General features: G+C 45.5%; 1 protein-coding gene across 5 annotated transcripts in view; it reads right to left on the bottom strand.

Moving 5' to 3' along the window:
• Positions 1–1,519: 1,519 nt before the first annotated feature.
• ctbp2l (C-terminal binding protein 2, like) overlaps positions 1,520–18,934 on the bottom strand; it is a 187,979-nt gene continuing 170,564 nt past the window's right edge. For 3 of the 5 annotated variants that reach the window (XM_037544299.1, XM_037544300.1, XM_037544301.1), the window contains 6 exons: positions 18,666–18,872; positions 16,866–17,080; positions 15,345–15,475; positions 14,307–14,434; positions 12,900–13,017; positions 3,690–4,146 (listed from right to left, as the gene is read on the bottom strand). In XM_037544299.1, coding sequence (XP_037400196.1) covers positions 3,966–4,146; positions 12,900–13,017; positions 14,307–14,434; positions 15,345–15,475; positions 16,866–17,080; positions 18,666–18,872 — 980 coding nt within the window. In that variant the 3' untranslated portion in view covers positions 3,690–3,965. Of the gene's footprint in view, positions 1,614–3,689; positions 4,147–11,228; positions 11,304–12,899; positions 13,018–14,306; positions 14,435–15,344; positions 15,476–16,865; positions 17,081–18,665; positions 18,873–18,934 lie in introns of those variants that run through there. The other 2 variants (XM_037544298.1, XM_037544302.1) reach the window with 2 other exon arrangements.

The raw sequence follows: 18,934 nt of genomic DNA, 5'->3' as shown, positions 1-18,934 counted from the left end.
TGTGGGAGGAAACCGGAGAACCCGGAGGAACCCCACACAGACACGGGGAGAACATGCAAACTCCACACAGAGAGGACCCCGGTCACCCGGCTGGGGAATCGAACCCAGGCCCTCCTCGCCACCGTGCCGCCAAAATAAACTCATTAAATATATTTTCCTTTAGACGTCAGAATGCCTCAGTTTTGGTTTTTTAGGTTAACTTGTTTTTTCTTTTTTTTTCCTTTTTCTGTGTTTGTGTGTGTTTTTTCCTGACTCGTGGAATGAAGTTGGCACTAAACACTTCAAAGCTTTCCCGTTCGTTCTGGCATCTAACACCAACGAAAGCCTGAAAGAAAACCGAAGAATCTGAGGATTAAACGTCAACTCAGCCACACGAGCCGCAAAAGAGTCCCGCTGAGTCCGTGTGCCTCGGCCGAGGAAACGTCCTTGTGTTTATTCGCTGTTCCAAAAAGACAAGGACGCTCTTCTTTACCCGTCGGAGCACAGGCTCGAGCTTCAGTGCGCACCTGGTTTGCGCTGCCAGCGTTTGGACGCTTTAACAACATCAGCCTTTTTAGCTGCTTTGGGTTCAGAAATGAAGCTGAAGCACAAATTCAAACAGTAAACAAGCCGGAAACGTGAAGACAAACCAGCGAAAACAGCACAAAACACAGAACGGCGAACACAAAGAACCACACGGGCGGGTCAGAAGTGTTTCTTTTATTTGAACTGCACTGACTGCTAAATGTTCACCTTGTACAAGAAACAAATACAAATACTCACGCTAAAAACAAAAACAAACAAACAAACAAACAAAACCAAAAAAAGAAGAGAGTCATACTGCGGCTGCCTGGTTCTCCGCCAGTGTCGCTCTAAGTGTGGGTCTGTTTGCTCTCACTCTGAACAGGACGGCCCACAGAAGCCGGCCTTCATCATCCGACCAAACAGGACAGAGGAAGTGGAGGAGGAGGAGGAGGAGAGAGAGGGAGAGAGAGAGAGAGAGAGAGAGAGAGAGAGGGGTGGGGGGGGTTGGAAGGGTCACGTCAGACTATGGGAAGAGGAACATTTATCTAAGCAATACAAATCTATCAGGACTGCAAAACGTCATTGTTTTATTTTCCAAACACCAAAAAAACGCGAGAGTCTGCTTTATAAAAATACCACAACGGGGAGGAGGGGAGGAGGGGAGGGAAACAGTCAGACTACCTCACCTCTTTTAGGTCAACTCTGATTTTTTTCTCATTTTTTTCTTATTTTTCTCGCTCACAAAAAATTTCAGAGAAAAAAAAAAAAATGCAAAAAAGTGTTTGTGTGTTTTTTTTCCTGAGTCATTGTGGAATGAATTTAGCGCTAAACACTTCCAACCCTTTCCCGTTCGTTCTGGTTTCCAACGCCAACGAAAAAACCTGAAACAGAACTGAAGATTCTGAGGATTAAACGTCGTCACCTCAGCCACACGAGCTGGAAAAGAGTCCCGCAGAGTCCGTGTGCCTCGGCTGAGGAAACGTCCTTGTGTTTATTCGTTGTTCAAAAACGTCAACGTTGATGTGGAAGTGGGTTTAACTGTCCTGGCGTCGACGCACGCGTCCATCCACGGCAGCGTCCGGCATTTAGCATCGGCTAAACACGTGGCTCTGGAACAGAGTCAGAAAAGAAGAACGAGCTTCAAAAACGGGGAAAAATAGTCGTTTTCCGGTTTTCCTCGAGTTCACAGCTCTGCTTTGTATCCACAGGGTCAACTGAGTCCAGCAGGACCTGCAAGAGTCGCTCAGTTAGTGTGGGTCAGTATCAGTGGACAGTCCGTTGACTTCAAGCAGTGGATATTCGGTTTATTTGGTCAACAATTTGGCTAAAACACACGCAAACTCAACGCTCGGTCCTTGGCCAGACGGTACGAACTGATGGACGGATGCATGTGGGCCAGCAAAGGGCTAATGACCGCTCTGTGGATCACCTGCTGGTGGGCAATCGCTCTTTTTTCTGATGTCCGATAAATATATATATATATACACTTTATAACCACTTCTTTACTTAGTTTCATTCTTTCACACTAAAGAGAAGGAAAAAGGGAAAAGGGCCTAAAATGAGAAAAAAAACTAAAACAACACGTCAAACTAACAGTGGGAGGAAGTGGGCGGGGCTTATGGAAGGGGACGTGGTCCAGTTCGCCCCTTAGCAGTTTCTCAGAGCTTTCCCACCAGTGGAGGAGAAAGTGGGTCGTCCAATCAGACGTGAGGAGAGGAGGGGGCGGGGCGTCGCTTCGCTTCCTCCAATTATGTTCGAGCCACATCCGTTTTTCCCAAACACAATAAAAAAATGAACTGAACGAGAGAAACAACAAAAAAAAGCAAAGAAAAGTTGAATAGAAAGTTTTCTGTTGAGCAGTCCCGAGAAGTGAGCTGCAGTGTGTGTGTGTGTGTGTGTGTGTGTGTGTGTAATCATAGTCTCTTGGTCCTGGAAGGTGGGTGGTTTTCTCTGGAAAGATGCTGGGATACAGGTTGCCATGCCAACGGCTGCCAGTGTACATGTGTGTGTGTGTGTGTGTGTGTGTGTGTGCGTGGAAGAGAAACACACACCTGTAACAATGTAGATTCAGCGCTGTGCAAAAGTCAGAGACCACCCTCCGTTTCTCTCAATTAAAGCACAAGTCACGCATTTGTCAGACGTGTCCGAGGTGATCGGACATCAATCCACTTTTATACGGAAGGAGAAAGTCAAAGGAATAGAATTCTATAAAAATAAATAAAGGAATAAACAAACAGGGGCCTGATTAACGAAAGAAAATCTTCCTTAACAAGTTTTTTTCTTAACTTCATTCTTAAGAAAAAACGTTATTGGTCAAATAACCTCGAGATCGATTTTCTTTTCCTGAAAATATTACGTTCTTAAATGTCTTCCCGACCTTCCGACAGCCTCACACTGCCTCAGGCTGTAAGAGTCGATCATTTCGGCTGCTCCTCGTTCTCGTCTCTCAACTCCTGTACTGGGATTACTTGTTTGCTGAAACTGTTCAAATGCTTGACGTGTTTCCTCCGTTTTGCTCCTCTGAGTTGATTGAACTAAACTAAATCTCTCGTCGTTTACGGTTTGCGCTAAAATGCAACGTAGCCGACATAAGAAAACAGCGAAGATCTAAAGAACATAATCCTCTTTAGAGCACGTTCTTATGAACATCGTAGTGTCTGTCTTAAGAACCTTCGCAAGTTTCTTCTCAAGAAATTCTGGTAACACTTTATTGTAGGATTCGGTTCCTAAGGCTACATGATGCCTACATAAGCTCGTCATGACAACTGACACAATCTCACTGAAACGTTTATTCCAATAGACGTCATCCGTCATAAAGGCTACTGAAGCTAACTCTGATCAAAACTGGTAAATGCATCCTCAATGATGACAATGATGTCTACAGCAATAAGCACTTATAAACATTTATGTATGGTCATGTCAGTCACCAGGACAAGCTTAGGTTTCATGTAGCCTTATGAACCACTGATTAAAAGCTCCAGAGAAAACCAGAGGCTCCTAACAACCACCTGGAAGAGCTGGTCGACCCCAAACCTGCCCCTATCAGATAAACAGCACTGAAAGCTTTGATCTCTGAGAGAGAGGAGAAGATCAAGCTGCTTCAGATCTGAAAACATCCACAGGTGTTTCTGTCCATCCTTCCACTGTGAGAAGACCACTCAGCGCTGTGGGTCTGAAAGGATGTGTAGCTCATCGAGAAGAACCTCACTGAGAAAAGGAGACGGACACATCAAACAAAGAAGCTGGACGATGGACTGACCGCCCCAGAGTCCAGATCTCAGCACCACTGAATGGGTTTGATCATCAACCACCTTCTCAGACTGTTTTGACTGCATGTTAAATAAACAAAGGGTGGTCTCTGACTTTTGCACAGCACTAGTGTGTGTTTACAGGGTTGTGCGTTTGTCTACGGATGTGTGTGTGCTACATGAGTGTGTGTGTGTGTGTGTGGGGGGGGGGTGCTATTGCTCTGTGAGATGTTCTCTGCTCTCTCCAAGTTTGGATGGTTGGTTGGGGGAGGGGGCCTGGGAGGGGTGTGTTCCTGATGGTAGTGAGTGGGGTACAGGGACCCCGCCTGGCACCATGCCCTCCAGCGCCCCCGGGAGGCCCCCCGGCGCCACCCCAACCATGCCCGGCGGAAACCTAAACACACACAGAAGTCAGAGATCAAAGCCCGGTCAGTCAGAGGTGAACGTGAGGGTCAGTGAGGGGCATTTCACTAAGCAGGAGTTCTGAGTAAGAGGGCCCGTTTCCTGGATAGTTCAGGTCCAGAGAGTCACACTCCTCCTCCGGGCTTTTGTTCCAACTAAAGGCTTTCTAGTGAGGGGTTGGTCAGACACTAGAGGGCGCTCCCGAGTGAGTCCATAAGGGAAGGACTGATATGCACAGCAAAAATGATGATCTTAACTCTAATCAGAAAATCTCATGTTTCTCCTGGTGAGATTGCTGTAAACTCAGTTTAAGATTATTTAACTCATTTCCAAACATTTTTCACTTGTTTTAAGTGATTTAAGTAAATTGATCTCACTGCATTGGCAGATAATTCAGCAAATTGTGATAATTTCTGATCATTTTTCTTGATAAACTTACTTAAAGCAGGCAAAAATGTCTAAACACAAGCTAATTAATCTTGAAATAATCTCAAAATAAGAAATATTACATAGATCAACAAGAATTAAGACAATTTCACTTGACATTTTTTTCAGTGTGGAGCAAAGTACGTCCAAGCTGTCCAGCAGGAGCCGAGCAGACAATCCCCACTTTGGGCTCAGGCCTGATCCACACGTTACCTCTGCCCTACAACTGGCCGCTCATTCATACAGCGCTTGAGCCGTAGAGCAGCGAGGCAGTAACACACTCCTGTTTCAGGACAGACACTCGGTCACTTCAGTCACTCTGATCAACAGAAACATCCTTTAGAAAAGTGCACAGTACGTTTCAGTCTCCACTTGGAGGGGAAACCACGTCACAGAGGCTTCAGGGCTTAAAAAGGTGCTCAAAATATGAGGCACAGCTCCAAAAGTCAGTCTGTCCGTTTACACAGTCGACCGGAGATGAAATAAGACGTTTATCTTATGATTTCTCTGATTTTTCTCTTTCTTCCTGTTTCATAGTCGCTCTGCGTCTGTAAAACAGCTCAGCACAAACATTTTCAACTGTTTTTAATATAAAACAAGATTTTTAAGAGGTTTAACTGGGGAGTTTCTATAAAACAGAGTCGTGTTTACTTTCTACGTCATTAACGTTACACTACATTTAAAGATGTGTATTATATTTAAAAATTCATTGTGTTCTCTGCTGTTATCAGGACTCTTATTTTACATTTTAACTCCGTATTTTCAGCTGTTAAACCGCCTCATTGGGCCGAGGCTCATCAGAGAGGAAGCAGCTCGAGGCCTGAGAAGGCGAGTCAGACTCCCTCACTATATTCCCTTCATTTATTAATAATTCTGTTTAGCTCAGAGCTCCTCTGTGTCACCGGTGTTAGGAGCTTTAATGACCGGGTAATTAATATTTTGTGAAATGAATGCAAAAATATTGTTTTATGACTGATTTTAAACGGTTATACAAGGTCACCTGATCCCTCAGATTAACAGAACGTGTGTTTTATGATCTCCACATTTCACTATATGCTCACAATTTACTGCTGAAGGCCAAAAATCTGCGCCGCTCTTTGTGTTGTTCTCTAAAAGTGATGTTTCCAGAGCAGATCACTGAAGAGACGCCGTCTGTTTATAGTTTAGAGCCCAGATTTGGGGAAAAACGGCTCGACTTTCAGTAGAAAAACAAACTGAGTTCAGCTTCTTTTATTATAAGGGTTTAAAATGACGTCACCGTCTATTAGACTGGAGAGAAGAGCTACAGCCTCACACGACGCCCAGCTTCTGAATGGAGCTTATGGAGTATGAACGTTATGAAGAGCATGAAGAGTGTGGTTTGGGACCGCCGGTGGTCCTGAGAAGTTGTAGAGGTTAATTGACATATTAAGATTATTTAGTTTCATTTTAGGATGAAAGAAACATTATTTTAAAAAACGAATTCCCACTGCAAAAGGAGGATGACCCGGATTTGTTTATTCTGGACAGCATTCCGACTTGTGATTAGGCCAAAGCGGGAAATCTGTCTGGAGCATGGAATGTTTAACTAGTATTTCATGAATTCAATAAAATAAAAAAGTAGCATTTTTAAATTTGTATAGTTTCCTATTAAATTTCCACAGATTTTTATGGTTTATTTTGTTTCATGCTTATATCTGCCGCCCACGCCATGCAGACGCAGTAGGTGTGAATCAGGGCTTAAGTTATCCAGCTTACTGAGAAATCCTGCTTATTAATTCAGTTCAATCTGTGAGTGTTTTCTATTCAGTAATAGAGCCAAAACAGCACTGCTGATCATCTCTGGGGAAAACAGACACTTCACCAGTCTGAACACAACATCAAAGTGGCTCCTGAGTAAATTAAAATCAAAGCAAAAGTGCAGAAAAAAAAAAAGAGTACAAAGACAACAAAGCAGCACGAGATGAGACCAGACACATGCAATGATGCCTGAAGAAATGGAGAGTGAAAAATGAAAGGTAAATGTTTACTATCCAAAACTAGCCCAATCACACGGAGAAGACAGAAGAGGTGGTGAAGTGGGAGAATTAAGCCCTATTTGAGCTGGATTGGTTTCACCAGAGGAGGTCTGGATATACCATTTTAAGGGATCTGACTGGCCGATTCATCTCGGATCGGCCCTAAATTACCCCCAGGATCGTACCATAACAGCCTGAACGTTCACATCAGCATTGAGGTTAAATTTAAACAGATCCAACAAAGCATACAACCAAAACTACCTTCCAGGTAACGTCAGATAGGACAGCATTGGACTAGTGAACTGGGCTCATTAAGCCAATGCTTTTCTGCCTAACTCAGTGTTTATGGTGTAATCAGAGGTTCAGAGGGTTCGGTGTGAAGCGGTTCAGACGGCTTTACAGTGGTGGTGATGGGAACCAGGTGTCGCCATGACTACAACACAGATATAGACACTTTATTTACCATCCAGAACCACCAGAGAACCTACACGAGTCTTCTGGGCTTATATGGAATGTTGATGATGATGATTAATCTGAAAAAAGTTTACTTTGGGATTATTTTGCCTCGCAACTCCCTGCATGTACCTCCTCACAATTAATACTGTAAAAATACTTTCTAGCGCAAACCGTCTCATAAAACAGTGTCTCCGACTTCAGGCAGCGTATTTCTGTAATAACTTCCTGTGAGGCGTTAAACTCTTCAGACGTCTGGTTCCTAAAATGTGCCCAAACTTTTGCATGCTGCTGTACTTTCAAGATAAATTCATTTTCTCTATCTAATCAGATAAAATGATGTAGATTACAGAAGCGCCTGGTGAATCTGAGGATAAAGGGACTGTGCTGAGCCTCGTCTCAGCGGTTAGCCTCGTCTCATGGTCACCAAAAGAAGTCGTGGGCTGGAGGTCAGGGAACCGGCCCTGTGACCGGAAGGGCGCCGGGTCGATTGCCTGAGCCGACAGTCCATGATTGAGGTGTCCTTGAGCAAGACACTTCACCCCCAACTGCTCCCCGGGCACCGTGGATAGGGCTGCCCACCGCTCCAGGCAAGTGTGCTCACTGCCCCCTAGTGTGTGTGTTCACTAGTGTGTATGTGGAGTTTCACTGCACAGTCCCTGTTGCTGGACTAATAAGGGTCACCTAATCTGGAGGTTTTCACACAGAAACACAGGGCAGTGTGTGGATGTGTGTGTATGTGTATGTGTGTGTGTCTGTATGCGTTTGTAAGCGTGTGTGTGTGTGTGTGTCTGTATGCGTTTGTATGCGTGTGTGTGTGTGTGTGTGTGAGCAGACAGGGTTACTGCTGGGTTAGTGAGGCAGTGCAGGGCTTCAGTACTGACACTACGAGGCAGAGGGAAGAGCTACAAACCTGACGAATCAGAGGCACTTTCTCATCTGGCCTCAGGGATGGATTAGTGACAGGACCCGGCCACTAGGGGGCCTTTAACCAGCACAGACCTATAATGGGCTCAACAGTACTCTATTAAAACTTCACCAGAGTATGACCGGCTGGTTTATACCTCTACTGGAGTATGACCGGCTGGTTTATACCTCTACTGCAGTATGACCGGCTGGTTTATAACTCTACTGGAGTATGACCGGCTGGTTTATACCTCTACTGGAGTATGACCGGCTGGTTTATACCTCTACTGGAGTATGACCGGCTGGTTTATAACTCTACTGGAGTATGACCGGCTGGTTTATACCTCTACTGGAGTATGACCGACTGGTTTATACCTCTACTGGAGTATGACCGGCTGGTTTATACCTCTACTGGAGTATGACCGGCTGGTTTATAACTCTACTGGAGTATGACCGGCTGGTTTATAACTCTACTGGAGTATGACCGGCTGGTTTATAACTCTACTGGAGTATGACCGGCTGGTTTATACCTCTACTGGAGTATGACCGGCTGGTTTATACCTCTACTGGAGTATGACCGGCTGGTTTATAACTCTACTGGAGTATGACCGGCTGGTTTATACCTCTACTGGAGTATGACCGGCTGGTTTATAACTCTACTGGAGTATGACCGGCTGGTTTATACCTCTACTGGAGTATGACCGGCTGGTTTATACCTCTACTGGAGTATGACCGGCTGGTTTATAACTCTACTGGAGTATGACCGGCTGGTTTATAACTCTACTGGAGTATGACCGGCTGGTTTATACCTCTACTGGAGTATGACCGGCTGGTTTATACCTCTACTGGAGTATGACCGGCTGGTTTATAACTCTACTGGTGTATGACCGGCTGGTTTATAACTCTACTGGAGTATGACCGGCTGGTTTATAACTCTACTGGAGTATGACCGGCTGGTTTATACCTCTACTGGAGTATGACCGGCTGGTTTATACCTCTACTGCAGTATGACCGGCTGGTTTATACCTCTACTGGAGTATGACCGGCTGGTTTATAACTCTACTGGAGTATGACCGGCTGGTTTATAACTCTACTGGAGTATGACCGGCTGGTTTATACCTCTACTGGAGTATGACCGGCTGGTTTATACCTCTACTGGAGTATGACCGGCTGGTTTATAACTCTACTGCAGTATGACCGGCTGGTTTATAACTCTACTGGAGTATGACCGGCTGGTTTATAACTCTACTGGAGTATGACCGGCTGGTCTATAACTCTACTGGAGTATGACCGGCTGGTTTATAACTCTACTGGAGTATGACCGGCTGGTTTATAACTCTACTGGAGTATGACCGGCTGGTTTATAACTCTACTGGAGTATGACCGGCTGGTTTATAACTCTACTGCAGTATGACCGGCTGGTTTATACCTCTACTGGAGTATGACCGGCTGGTTTATACCTCTACTGGAGTATGACCGGCTGGTTTATAACTCTACTGGAGTATGACCGGCTGGTTTATACCTCTACTGGAGTATGACCGGCTGGTTTATACCTCTACTGGAGTATGACCGGCTGGTTTATAACTCTACTGGAGTATGACCGGCTGGTTTATACCTCTACTGGAGTATGACCGGCTGGTTTATACCTCTACTGCAGTATGACCGGCTGGTTTATAACTCTACTGGAGTATGACCGGCTGGTTTATACCTCTACTGGAGTATGACCGGCTGGTTTATACCTCTACTGCAGTATGACCGGCTGGTTTATACCTCTACTGGAGTATGACCGGCTGGTTTATAACTCTACTGGAGTATGACCGGCTGGTTTATAACTCTACTGGAGTATGACCGGCTGGTTTATAACTCTACTGGAGTATGACCGGCTGGTTTATAACTCTACTGGAGTATGACCGGCTGGTTTATAACTCTACTGGAGTATGACCGGCTGGTCTATAACTCTACTGGAGTATGACCGGCTGGTCTATAACTCTACTGGAGTATGACCGGCTGGTTTATAACTCTACTGGAGTATGACCGGCTGGTTTATACCTCTACTGGAGTATGACCGGCTGGTTTATAACTCTACTGGAGTATGACCGGCTGGTTTATAACTCTACTGGAGTATGACCGGCTGGTTTATAACTCTACTGCAGTATGACCGGCTGGTTTATACCTCTACTGGAGTATGACCGGCTGGTTTATACCTCTACTGGAGTATGACCGGCTGGTTTATAACTCTACTGGAGTATGACCGGCTGGTTTATACCTCTACTGGAGTATGACCGGCTGGTTTATAACTCTACTGGAGTATGACCGGCTGGTTTATAACTCTACTGCAGTATGACCGGCTGGTTTATACCTCTACTGGAGTATGACCGGCTGGTTTATACCTCTACTGCAGTATGACCGGCTGGTTTATAACTCTACTGGAGTATGACCGGCTGGTTTATACCTCTACTGGAGTATGACCGGCTGGTTTATACCTCTACTGCAGTATGACCGGCTGGTTTATACCTCTACTGGAGTATGACCGGCTGGTTTATAACTCTACTGGAGTATGACCGGCTGGTTTATAACTCTACTGGAGTATGACCGGCTGGTTTATACCTCTACTGGAGTATGACCGGCTGGTTTATACCTCTACTGGAGTATGACCGGCTGGTTTATAACTCTACTGGAGTATGACCGGCTGGTCTATAACTCTACTGGAGTATGACCGGCTGGTTTATAACTCTACTGGAGTATGACCGGCTGGTTTATAACTCTACTGGAGTATGACCGGCTGGTTTATAACTCTACTGGAGTATGACCGGCTGGTTTATACCTCTACTGGAGTATGACCGGCTGGTTTATAAGTCTACTGGAGTATGACCGGCTGGTTTATACCTCTACTGGAGTATGACCGGCTGGTTTATACCTCTACTGGAGTATGACCGACTGGTTTATAACTCTACTGGAGTATGACCGGCTGGTTTATAACTCTACTGGAGTATGACCGACTGGTTTATACCTCTACTGGAGTATGACCGGCTGGTTTATACCTCTACTGGAGTATGACCGACTGGTTTATAACTCTACTGGAGTATGACCGGCTGGTTTATAACTCTACTGGAGTATGACCGGCTGGTTTATAACTCTACTGGAGTATGACCGGCTGGTTTATAACTCTACTGGAGTATGACCGGCTGGTTTATAACTCTATGGGAAGATAGAGAGGGATCACAGAGAGCGTAAGCGACAGAGAAAGGAATTCTAAGTGGACAGGTTGTTGATCTTGATAAACAGTATTTACCTGCTGGTGATTTAGGCATTGATTTTATCTTGGGGGACACCAGTAGTGATGGCCTGGAGGGTCTGGCTCACTTGGCTGAGAGAGAGAATCAGAGGTGGGGGGTGTTTGGGGTTGGGAGTCAGAGTTCAGAAGCTGTGTTATGGAGAATTCTCACACTAGTTTCACTCAGGTTGAAAGAGTTCTGTACTGACGATACTTAAAGGAACAGCCTAACGAAAAGCCAGGTTTACAGTTAGAGCTCTTTTCCCAAATGTAGCTGATCAGCCAAGACATGTTTGGTGAAGTTTGCTTCTATAGTTTTGCACTGGAGTTAGGAAGCCAATGTCAAGCTAACAAGTAATAGTGTCTAAACCATCCCACACGCCGGACTATATGCTGCAGCTGTTGCTCTTCTTAGAAACTTAGAATGGCTCACATCTGCCAACATACTTAACAGTGAAGTCAACAATATAACACCTTACAACTGTCTACTGATTAAAACAAGGACACAAACCATTTTCCATCCCATCATCACAAGTTTCAGTGGAGTATTAGTAAACATCACGCACTACAAGCAGTTTTAGTGCCTTCATACATCTTCACTGTACCAGTCACTCTGATAGGTCAGTAATCTGTCCACACTTGACAGGTGACACTGAAGCTTTTCAACCTACAACAACTAAGAGCGCTCAAATGGGGCTTAAGATCTGAGGAGAATTCTATTCAAATATTAAAGGTCAGTGGGGTGACAGTCCAGGACCTTGCTAACGTTTCTACTTCATTTCTATCAGTTTTTTTTTCTTTATTTTACAGCCGTTTTCCATCACTGGAAAACTGGTGTAATCCAGATATTCCAGGGCACATGGGTATCCTTGCTAATGCGGTTTGTGACACTCTGTGAAAGCTGTTATCGAGGCCTGGGCAATAGGGCGATGTAACGGATGTCAGCGGTGACTGACAAGTAACTTAATGACTGCGCTTTAAAGGCGATAATCGCCGTGTTGGGAAGGAGAAATGACAGAAAAATAGACAGGACTAATTTAATTTTAAACGGCCTGCTAAAGGACAATAAATAACCACATGAATGATAAATAAAATGCACGTGTAATGTCATTCATTGCCCATGCCTGGTTTATCTATAAGTAAGGACAAAAATACATCACAGAGCCAAAACGCTTCTAGCCTTGAAGCGTGAATGTGATCCACACTCTGAACCGCACATCATTTGTAGCTACCGCTGCTGCTAAACACCAGTGCAGAAGTAAAGAAGGAACCTATGGACACCAAAATGGACATGTGTGAAGTCCAGCTGGTACCAAAAAAGGCAAATCACAGCTTAAATAAAGGGGTCTGGATAAAATTCACCGTTCATTTTATCGCAGGACCTGGTCAGACTTCACTAAGAAAGGTCACCCTCAGAGTATATTAACCCAGGTCTGGGCTCCATCTGTGTAGGAGCCATCCTCATTTTACAGAGGACTTTCTGGTCATGTGCAGACTGGGGTAATGATATGATACTGAACAAATACACACGAAAAAGGCTTTAAACAGAGTTACAATTAACACAGAGCTGAAAACGGTCATGCTTAGATGAAAATGTTATGCATAAGCAAAGAATAAACACGGAGGACAGCCAAAGATGTGCACAGCTGGGTGTGTTCACGTGAGAGCAGATGTAGTTCAGTGGTTTACCTGTAGGCGGCACCGTTAAGTTCAGGGTGAACACCTGGCTGGTCCATCACTCCCCAAGTCGCTGTTGTAACAAAAAACTCCTTATTGACACAGTTTCTTAGACTGTCTGGGATCCGACCTGAGAAGGAGAGAGAAATTCTGTAACTAATTACACTCCCTTCTATATTTTATTATTGTCTTAAACCAGGAGTGTCCAGTCTTATCAATGTTATAACACTGATAACGCATAACGTTCTGACGTTCTGTTTGGGTGGTGGGTCATTCTCAGCACTGCAGTAACACTGACGTGGTGGTGTATTAATGTATGTTGTGCTGGTATGAGTGGATCAGACAGCAGTACTGCTGGAGTGTAAACGCAGCCAAGACGCATTTAAAACAGAAATACATCAGATCACTCAAACCCCTTCAGAGGGTCAGAGATGCATTTGAGCCACAATGTTATAGAAGCATAAATGAAACTGTCTCCAAGACACATTCGACAACCAAAACCCCTCCCAGAAGATCCTAACCCCCTCCCAGTACAACCTAACCCCCTCCCAGTACAACCTAACTCCCTTCCAGTACAACCTAACCCCCTCCCAGTACAACGTAACCCCCTCCCAGTACAACCTAACCCCCTTCCAGTACAACCTAACCCCCTCCCAGTACAACCTAACCCCCTCCCAGTACAACCTAACTCCCTTCCAGTACAACCTAACCCCCTCCCAGTACAACCTAACCCCCTCCCAGTACAACCTAACTCCCTTCCAGTACAACCTAACCCCCTCCCAGTACAACCTAACCCCCTCCCAGTACAACCTAACCCCCTCCCAGTACAACCTAACCCCCTTCCAGTACAACCTAACCCCCTCCCAGTACAACCTAACCCCCTTCCAGTACAACCTAACCCCCTTCCAGTACAACCTAACCCCCTCCCAGTACAACCTAACCCCCTCCCAGTACAACCTAACCCCCTTCCAGTACAACCTAACTCCCTTCCAGTACAACCTAACCCCCTCCCAGTACAACCTAACCCCCTTCCAGTACAACCTAACCCCCTCCCAGTACAACCTAACCCCCTCCCAGTACAACCTAACTCCCTTCCAGTACAACCTAACCCCCTCCCAGTACAACCTAACCCCCTCCCAGTACAACCTAACCCCCTCCCAGTACAACAAACGCTCATCCAAAAGGGTGTTTGATCCGTATCTGCAGTAAGATATAATGGAGGACACACGTTTGGGGACCTGTGGAACAGCAACACAGACAGACAGTACAGTGCAAAACAAACTGCAGACGACTCAATAAACAGCTGGTTACTGGCAACTGGTTACTGGCAACTGGTTACTGCGTAAGGAGCGGAGAATAATTACTGACAGAAACTGAGAACGTCCAGCTCTGACGGAGAGAGAGAGAGGAGGACAGTACCAGTGATGGCTCTGCGGATCTCTGTAGCGGCTGCTTCTCTCATTTCCAGAGAGGCCTGCTCACTGTACCAGGCTGTGTGCGGCGTACAGATCAAATTAGGGGCGTCCTTCAGCGGACCCTGCGCAAAACTACACACACACACACACACACACACACACACACACACACACACACACACACACACACAGAGGGAGATTTTATAGATCATTTGTTTATGAATGGCATTTTAAACATGCTACAAAAACCTGGTTAAATTATTAATGATAGTCACCAATTAGAATCATACATGTTGGTCTTTTGATGTTGACAGACAGTGGAAATCACTGCATGGGCTCAGAAACACTTCTGAAAACCACTGTCTGTGAACACAGTTCATCACTGCATCCACAAACGCTGTTAAACTCTAAAACACAAAGAAGAACCCAAATATAAACAGGATCCAGAAACGCTGCCACCTTCTCTGGGCCTGAGCTCCTTTAAAATGGACTGAGGGGAAGTGGAAAAGTGTCCTGTGGTCTGACGAACCAACATCTGAAATTCTTTAGGAAATCATGGACACTGTGTCCTCTACACTAAAGAGGAGAAGGACCTTCCAGCTCAAAAGCAGAACTGTATATATCGCTGCCTTTATGTGCTGGCAGAATTATCATAAATGTGTTCCCATTCCAAGTCATAATTACAAGTGAAACGGCACAATAAATGCATAGCCCCTCTGGGTGAAACTCCCATACTGCAGTGCATACTGTGACAGTGTGATATAATTTATCACAACAACATGAAACACTGTCGCTGTCCAGCTCTACGTCAGAGGTATTTAATAACACTTCTCATATGGGCAGTGTGGAACACGTTGCGCAGAGTTAATGAAGTCAGAAATAAAGGGGTGTGCAGGTATATTTATCGTTCACCACGTAAACACACCTTCAAAACACATCAATGATGCCAGCAACAAATTTCCCCCAAAATGGGAGGGGACGCTAATGTGACCGAACTCTTCGTAATTCTGTGTTAAACTGGACCGATCTGCGCGATACACACCTGAACGGTTCCGTCTCGTGGACGTCGAGCGCAGCTCCACGTATCCTCCCCTCCTTCAGAGCCTGAGCCAAAGCCTTCTCATCCACCAGACCCCCTCGAGCCGTGTTCACCAGGAACGCTCCCTGACGCATCTGCAGCACACACACACACACACACACACACACACACACACACAAACACACACACAGAGAGTAAGAGAATAGGACAGGAGAGAGAAAAGAGAGAGAGAGAGAGCGCGAGAGAGAGTAAGAGCATAGGACAGGAGAGAGAAAAAAGAGAGAGAGAGAGAGAGAGAGCGCGAGAGAGAGTAAGAGAATAGGATAGGAGAGAAAAAAGAGAGAGTAAGAGAGAGAGAGAGAGAGAGAGTAAGAGAATAGGACAGGAGAGAGAAAAAAGAGAAAGAGAGAGAGAGTAAGAGAATAGGATAGGAGAGAGAAAAAAGAGAAAGAGAGAGAGAGTAAGAGAATAGGATAGGAGAGAGAAAAGAGAGAGTAAGAGAGAGAGAGAAAGAGTAAGAGAATAGGACAGGAGAGAGAAAAAAGAGAAAGAGAGAGAGTAAGAGAATAGGATAGGAGAGAAAAAAGAGAGAGAGTAAGAGAGAGTGAGAGAGAGTAAGAGAATAGGATAGGAGAGAAAAAAGAGAGAGAGTAAGAGAGAGAGAGAGAGAGTAAGAGAATAGGATAGGAGAGAAAAAAGAGAGAGTAAGAGAGAGCGAGAGAGAGTAAGAGAATAGGATAGGAGAGAAAAAAGAGAGAGAGTAAGAGTAAGAGAATAGGACAGGAGAGAGAAAAAAGAGAAAGAGAGAGAGAGAGAGAGAGAGTAAGACAGTAAGAAGGAGACAGAAAGGAAAGAGATAAAGGGAGATATTTTTTCTGTGACCTGTAGGGGGCAGGGCAGATTAACAGATGGGAGAGGGCTTTTACACACAATTACACCCCCTCTCAGAATGACACACACACACACACACACACACACACACACACACACACACACACACACACACACACACACACACACACACACACACACACACACCCAGAGCAGCGAGTGTGTATCTGTGCTGGAGTCGTGGGTTGGTGCTAATTGCAGAGCAAAGGAATGAATGTGTTTCCAGCTTTACTGAGCTTAAGCTACCCTGCAGAAGACCAACCTGCCCAACGCGTACGGATCACATTACAGCTCATTACAGCGCGCGTTAAAGACCTGCAGCGCTGGGCGAGACTCAGAGCCCTCACTCAGCTCACCTCCGAGAAGATTAGATATAATCCACGCGCACAACGAAGCTCAAAGCCCAATGAAAATAAGAGAAAAAACTGGAGATTCCAAAACCGAAGTCCAAAAAACTCCTAACAACCACCCGGAAGAGCTGGTCGACCCCCAAACTGCCCCATCAGATAAACAGCACTGAAAGCTTCCATCTTTGAGCGAGAGCAGAAAATCAAGCTGCCCCAGGTGGTGGATATTCCCAGCGCTGTGCAGCAGTGGTGTGTATGTAGCGTGTGATAGTGAGTGTGTGTGCACCTGTTTGATGGTGAAGTCGTTGATCAGGTGGTGGTTGTGCTCGTTTAGGTTGCAGTGCAGGGACACGCAGTCGCTCTGGTAGAGCAGGTCCTGCAGTGTGTAGACTCTCTGCACGCCTAGAGAGCGTTCCAGACCGTCCTGCAGGTACGGGTCGTAGAAGAGCACGTTGAAGCCAAACACCTTCGCCCTGACCGCCACCGCCTGCCCAGAGCGCCCTGCCGCCAATAAACACCACAGTAAACAAACAAGCAAAACAAACAAACAAACAACACACACGAGCTGCACGCAAACCGAGCAGATACAAGTAACATCACCACAAAGGCCAGAGCACTCCATCAGCTGCATTCACTCTCTTTAATACACTGTCGTAGCAACGGTTGCTAGGTTGGACAAGCATCCAATCCCATTCGCTTTTAGAGCTTAGAGTCACTACATCCACGTGTTGAGTGTCCAGTTCATGTGATAAGCTATGACTGTGCTGCAGGGAATCCAAACAACTACTACAGTGAACATTTAGTTGGTACTGCTCAGAGTGGACGGGTCCATTTCCCCCTGAGAAGTTCTGCCTTTTAAGCCATGCTAAACTGGCACAACAGAAGACATCGTCATCTTTCGGATATTTAAAGTTTGGGAAAGTTCTTTAGTCTACTGTGCAGAACGAAAATTCATTTTCAATTTGTCCAGGGGGACGTTTGTTTTCTGGGCTCATCACGGTGGTTCAGTGGGGTGAAACAAAAGAAGGCACTTTTCAAAAAACATGAAAACTCAATTAAAACTATAATGTCCACTGCAAAAGCAGCTAAAACCATAAAGCAGACTGCAGACTGAAACTGCAGACTGAGAGTGAGACTACAGACAGACTGCAGACTGAGTGAGAATAAAAGGCAGACTGCAGGCTGAGGGTAAGACTACAGACAGACTGCAGATTGAGAGTGAGAATACAGACTGCAAACTGAGAGTGAGACTGCAGACTGAGAATACAGACTGAGAGTGAGACTGCAGACTGAGAAAACAGACTGAGAGTGAGAATACAGACAGACTGCAGACTGAGAATGCTCTGAGACTTAGACTGCAGTCTAAGACTGAGAATACAGACTGCAGACTAAGACTACATACAGAGTGAGAATACAGACAGAGACTGTAGACTGAGACTTGGACTACAGTACAAGGCTGAGAATACAGACTGAGAGAGCAGGCTGAGAGTGAGAATACAGACTGAGACAGCAGACTGAGACTTAGACTGCAGTCTAAGACTGAGAATACAGACTGCAGACTAAGACTACATACAGAGTGAGAATACAGACAGAGACTGTAGACTGAGACTTGGACTACAGTACAAGGCTGAGAATACAGACTGAGAGAGCAGGCTGAGAGTGAGAATACAGACTGAGACAGCAGACTGAGACTTAGACTGCAGTCTAAGACTGAGAATACAGACTGCAGACTAAGACTACATACAGAGTGAGAATACAGACAGAGACTGTAGACTGAGACTTGGACTACAGTACAAGGCTGAGAATACAGACTGAGACTGCAGACAGAGTGAGAATGCAGACTGAGAGAGCAGGCTGAGAGTGAGAATGCAGACTGAATGGGATTGGGCTTAAGCCAACCACACCTTCTAGTTATTCGTTGAGTTTAACAAAGCAAAATATAAACATATAAAAAATGTATACAACATATAAAACAAGACAAAAAATGCTAAATGTGCGTTTGGACGGTCTCTTTACTTTCAGCACATTAAACTCGGCAAATAAACAGCTGTGCATTAAAACGTGTGCATGCGCTGGCGTTCCTGACCGAAGCCGATGAGTCCGAGTGTTTCCCCTCGGATTCTCGCGGCTCCTGATGCCACCTCTCTGATCTGCTCCACGCTCTGGACCCGCGTGCCCTCCCGGAGAGCCTGGTACAGCCACGTGTTCCGGCGGTACAGGTTCAGGATGTGACACAGAGTCGAGTCGGCCGTCTCCTCCACCGCCGCCGACGGGATATTACACACCGCAATACCTGCAGCCAAACACACGATTGGCATTCGGTGCAATAAACAACAGAGCCAATTATTATGCAAC

The sequence above is a fragment of the Pygocentrus nattereri genome, chromosome 13, assembly GCF_015220715.1.
Source record: "Pygocentrus nattereri isolate fPygNat1 chromosome 13, fPygNat1.pri, whole genome shotgun sequence".
Taxonomy (NCBI): Eukaryota; Metazoa; Chordata; class Actinopteri; order Characiformes; family Serrasalmidae; genus Pygocentrus; species Pygocentrus nattereri.
The sequence above is the reverse complement of the archived record's forward strand: the minus strand, read 5'-3'. Positions and strand labels throughout refer to the sequence as shown.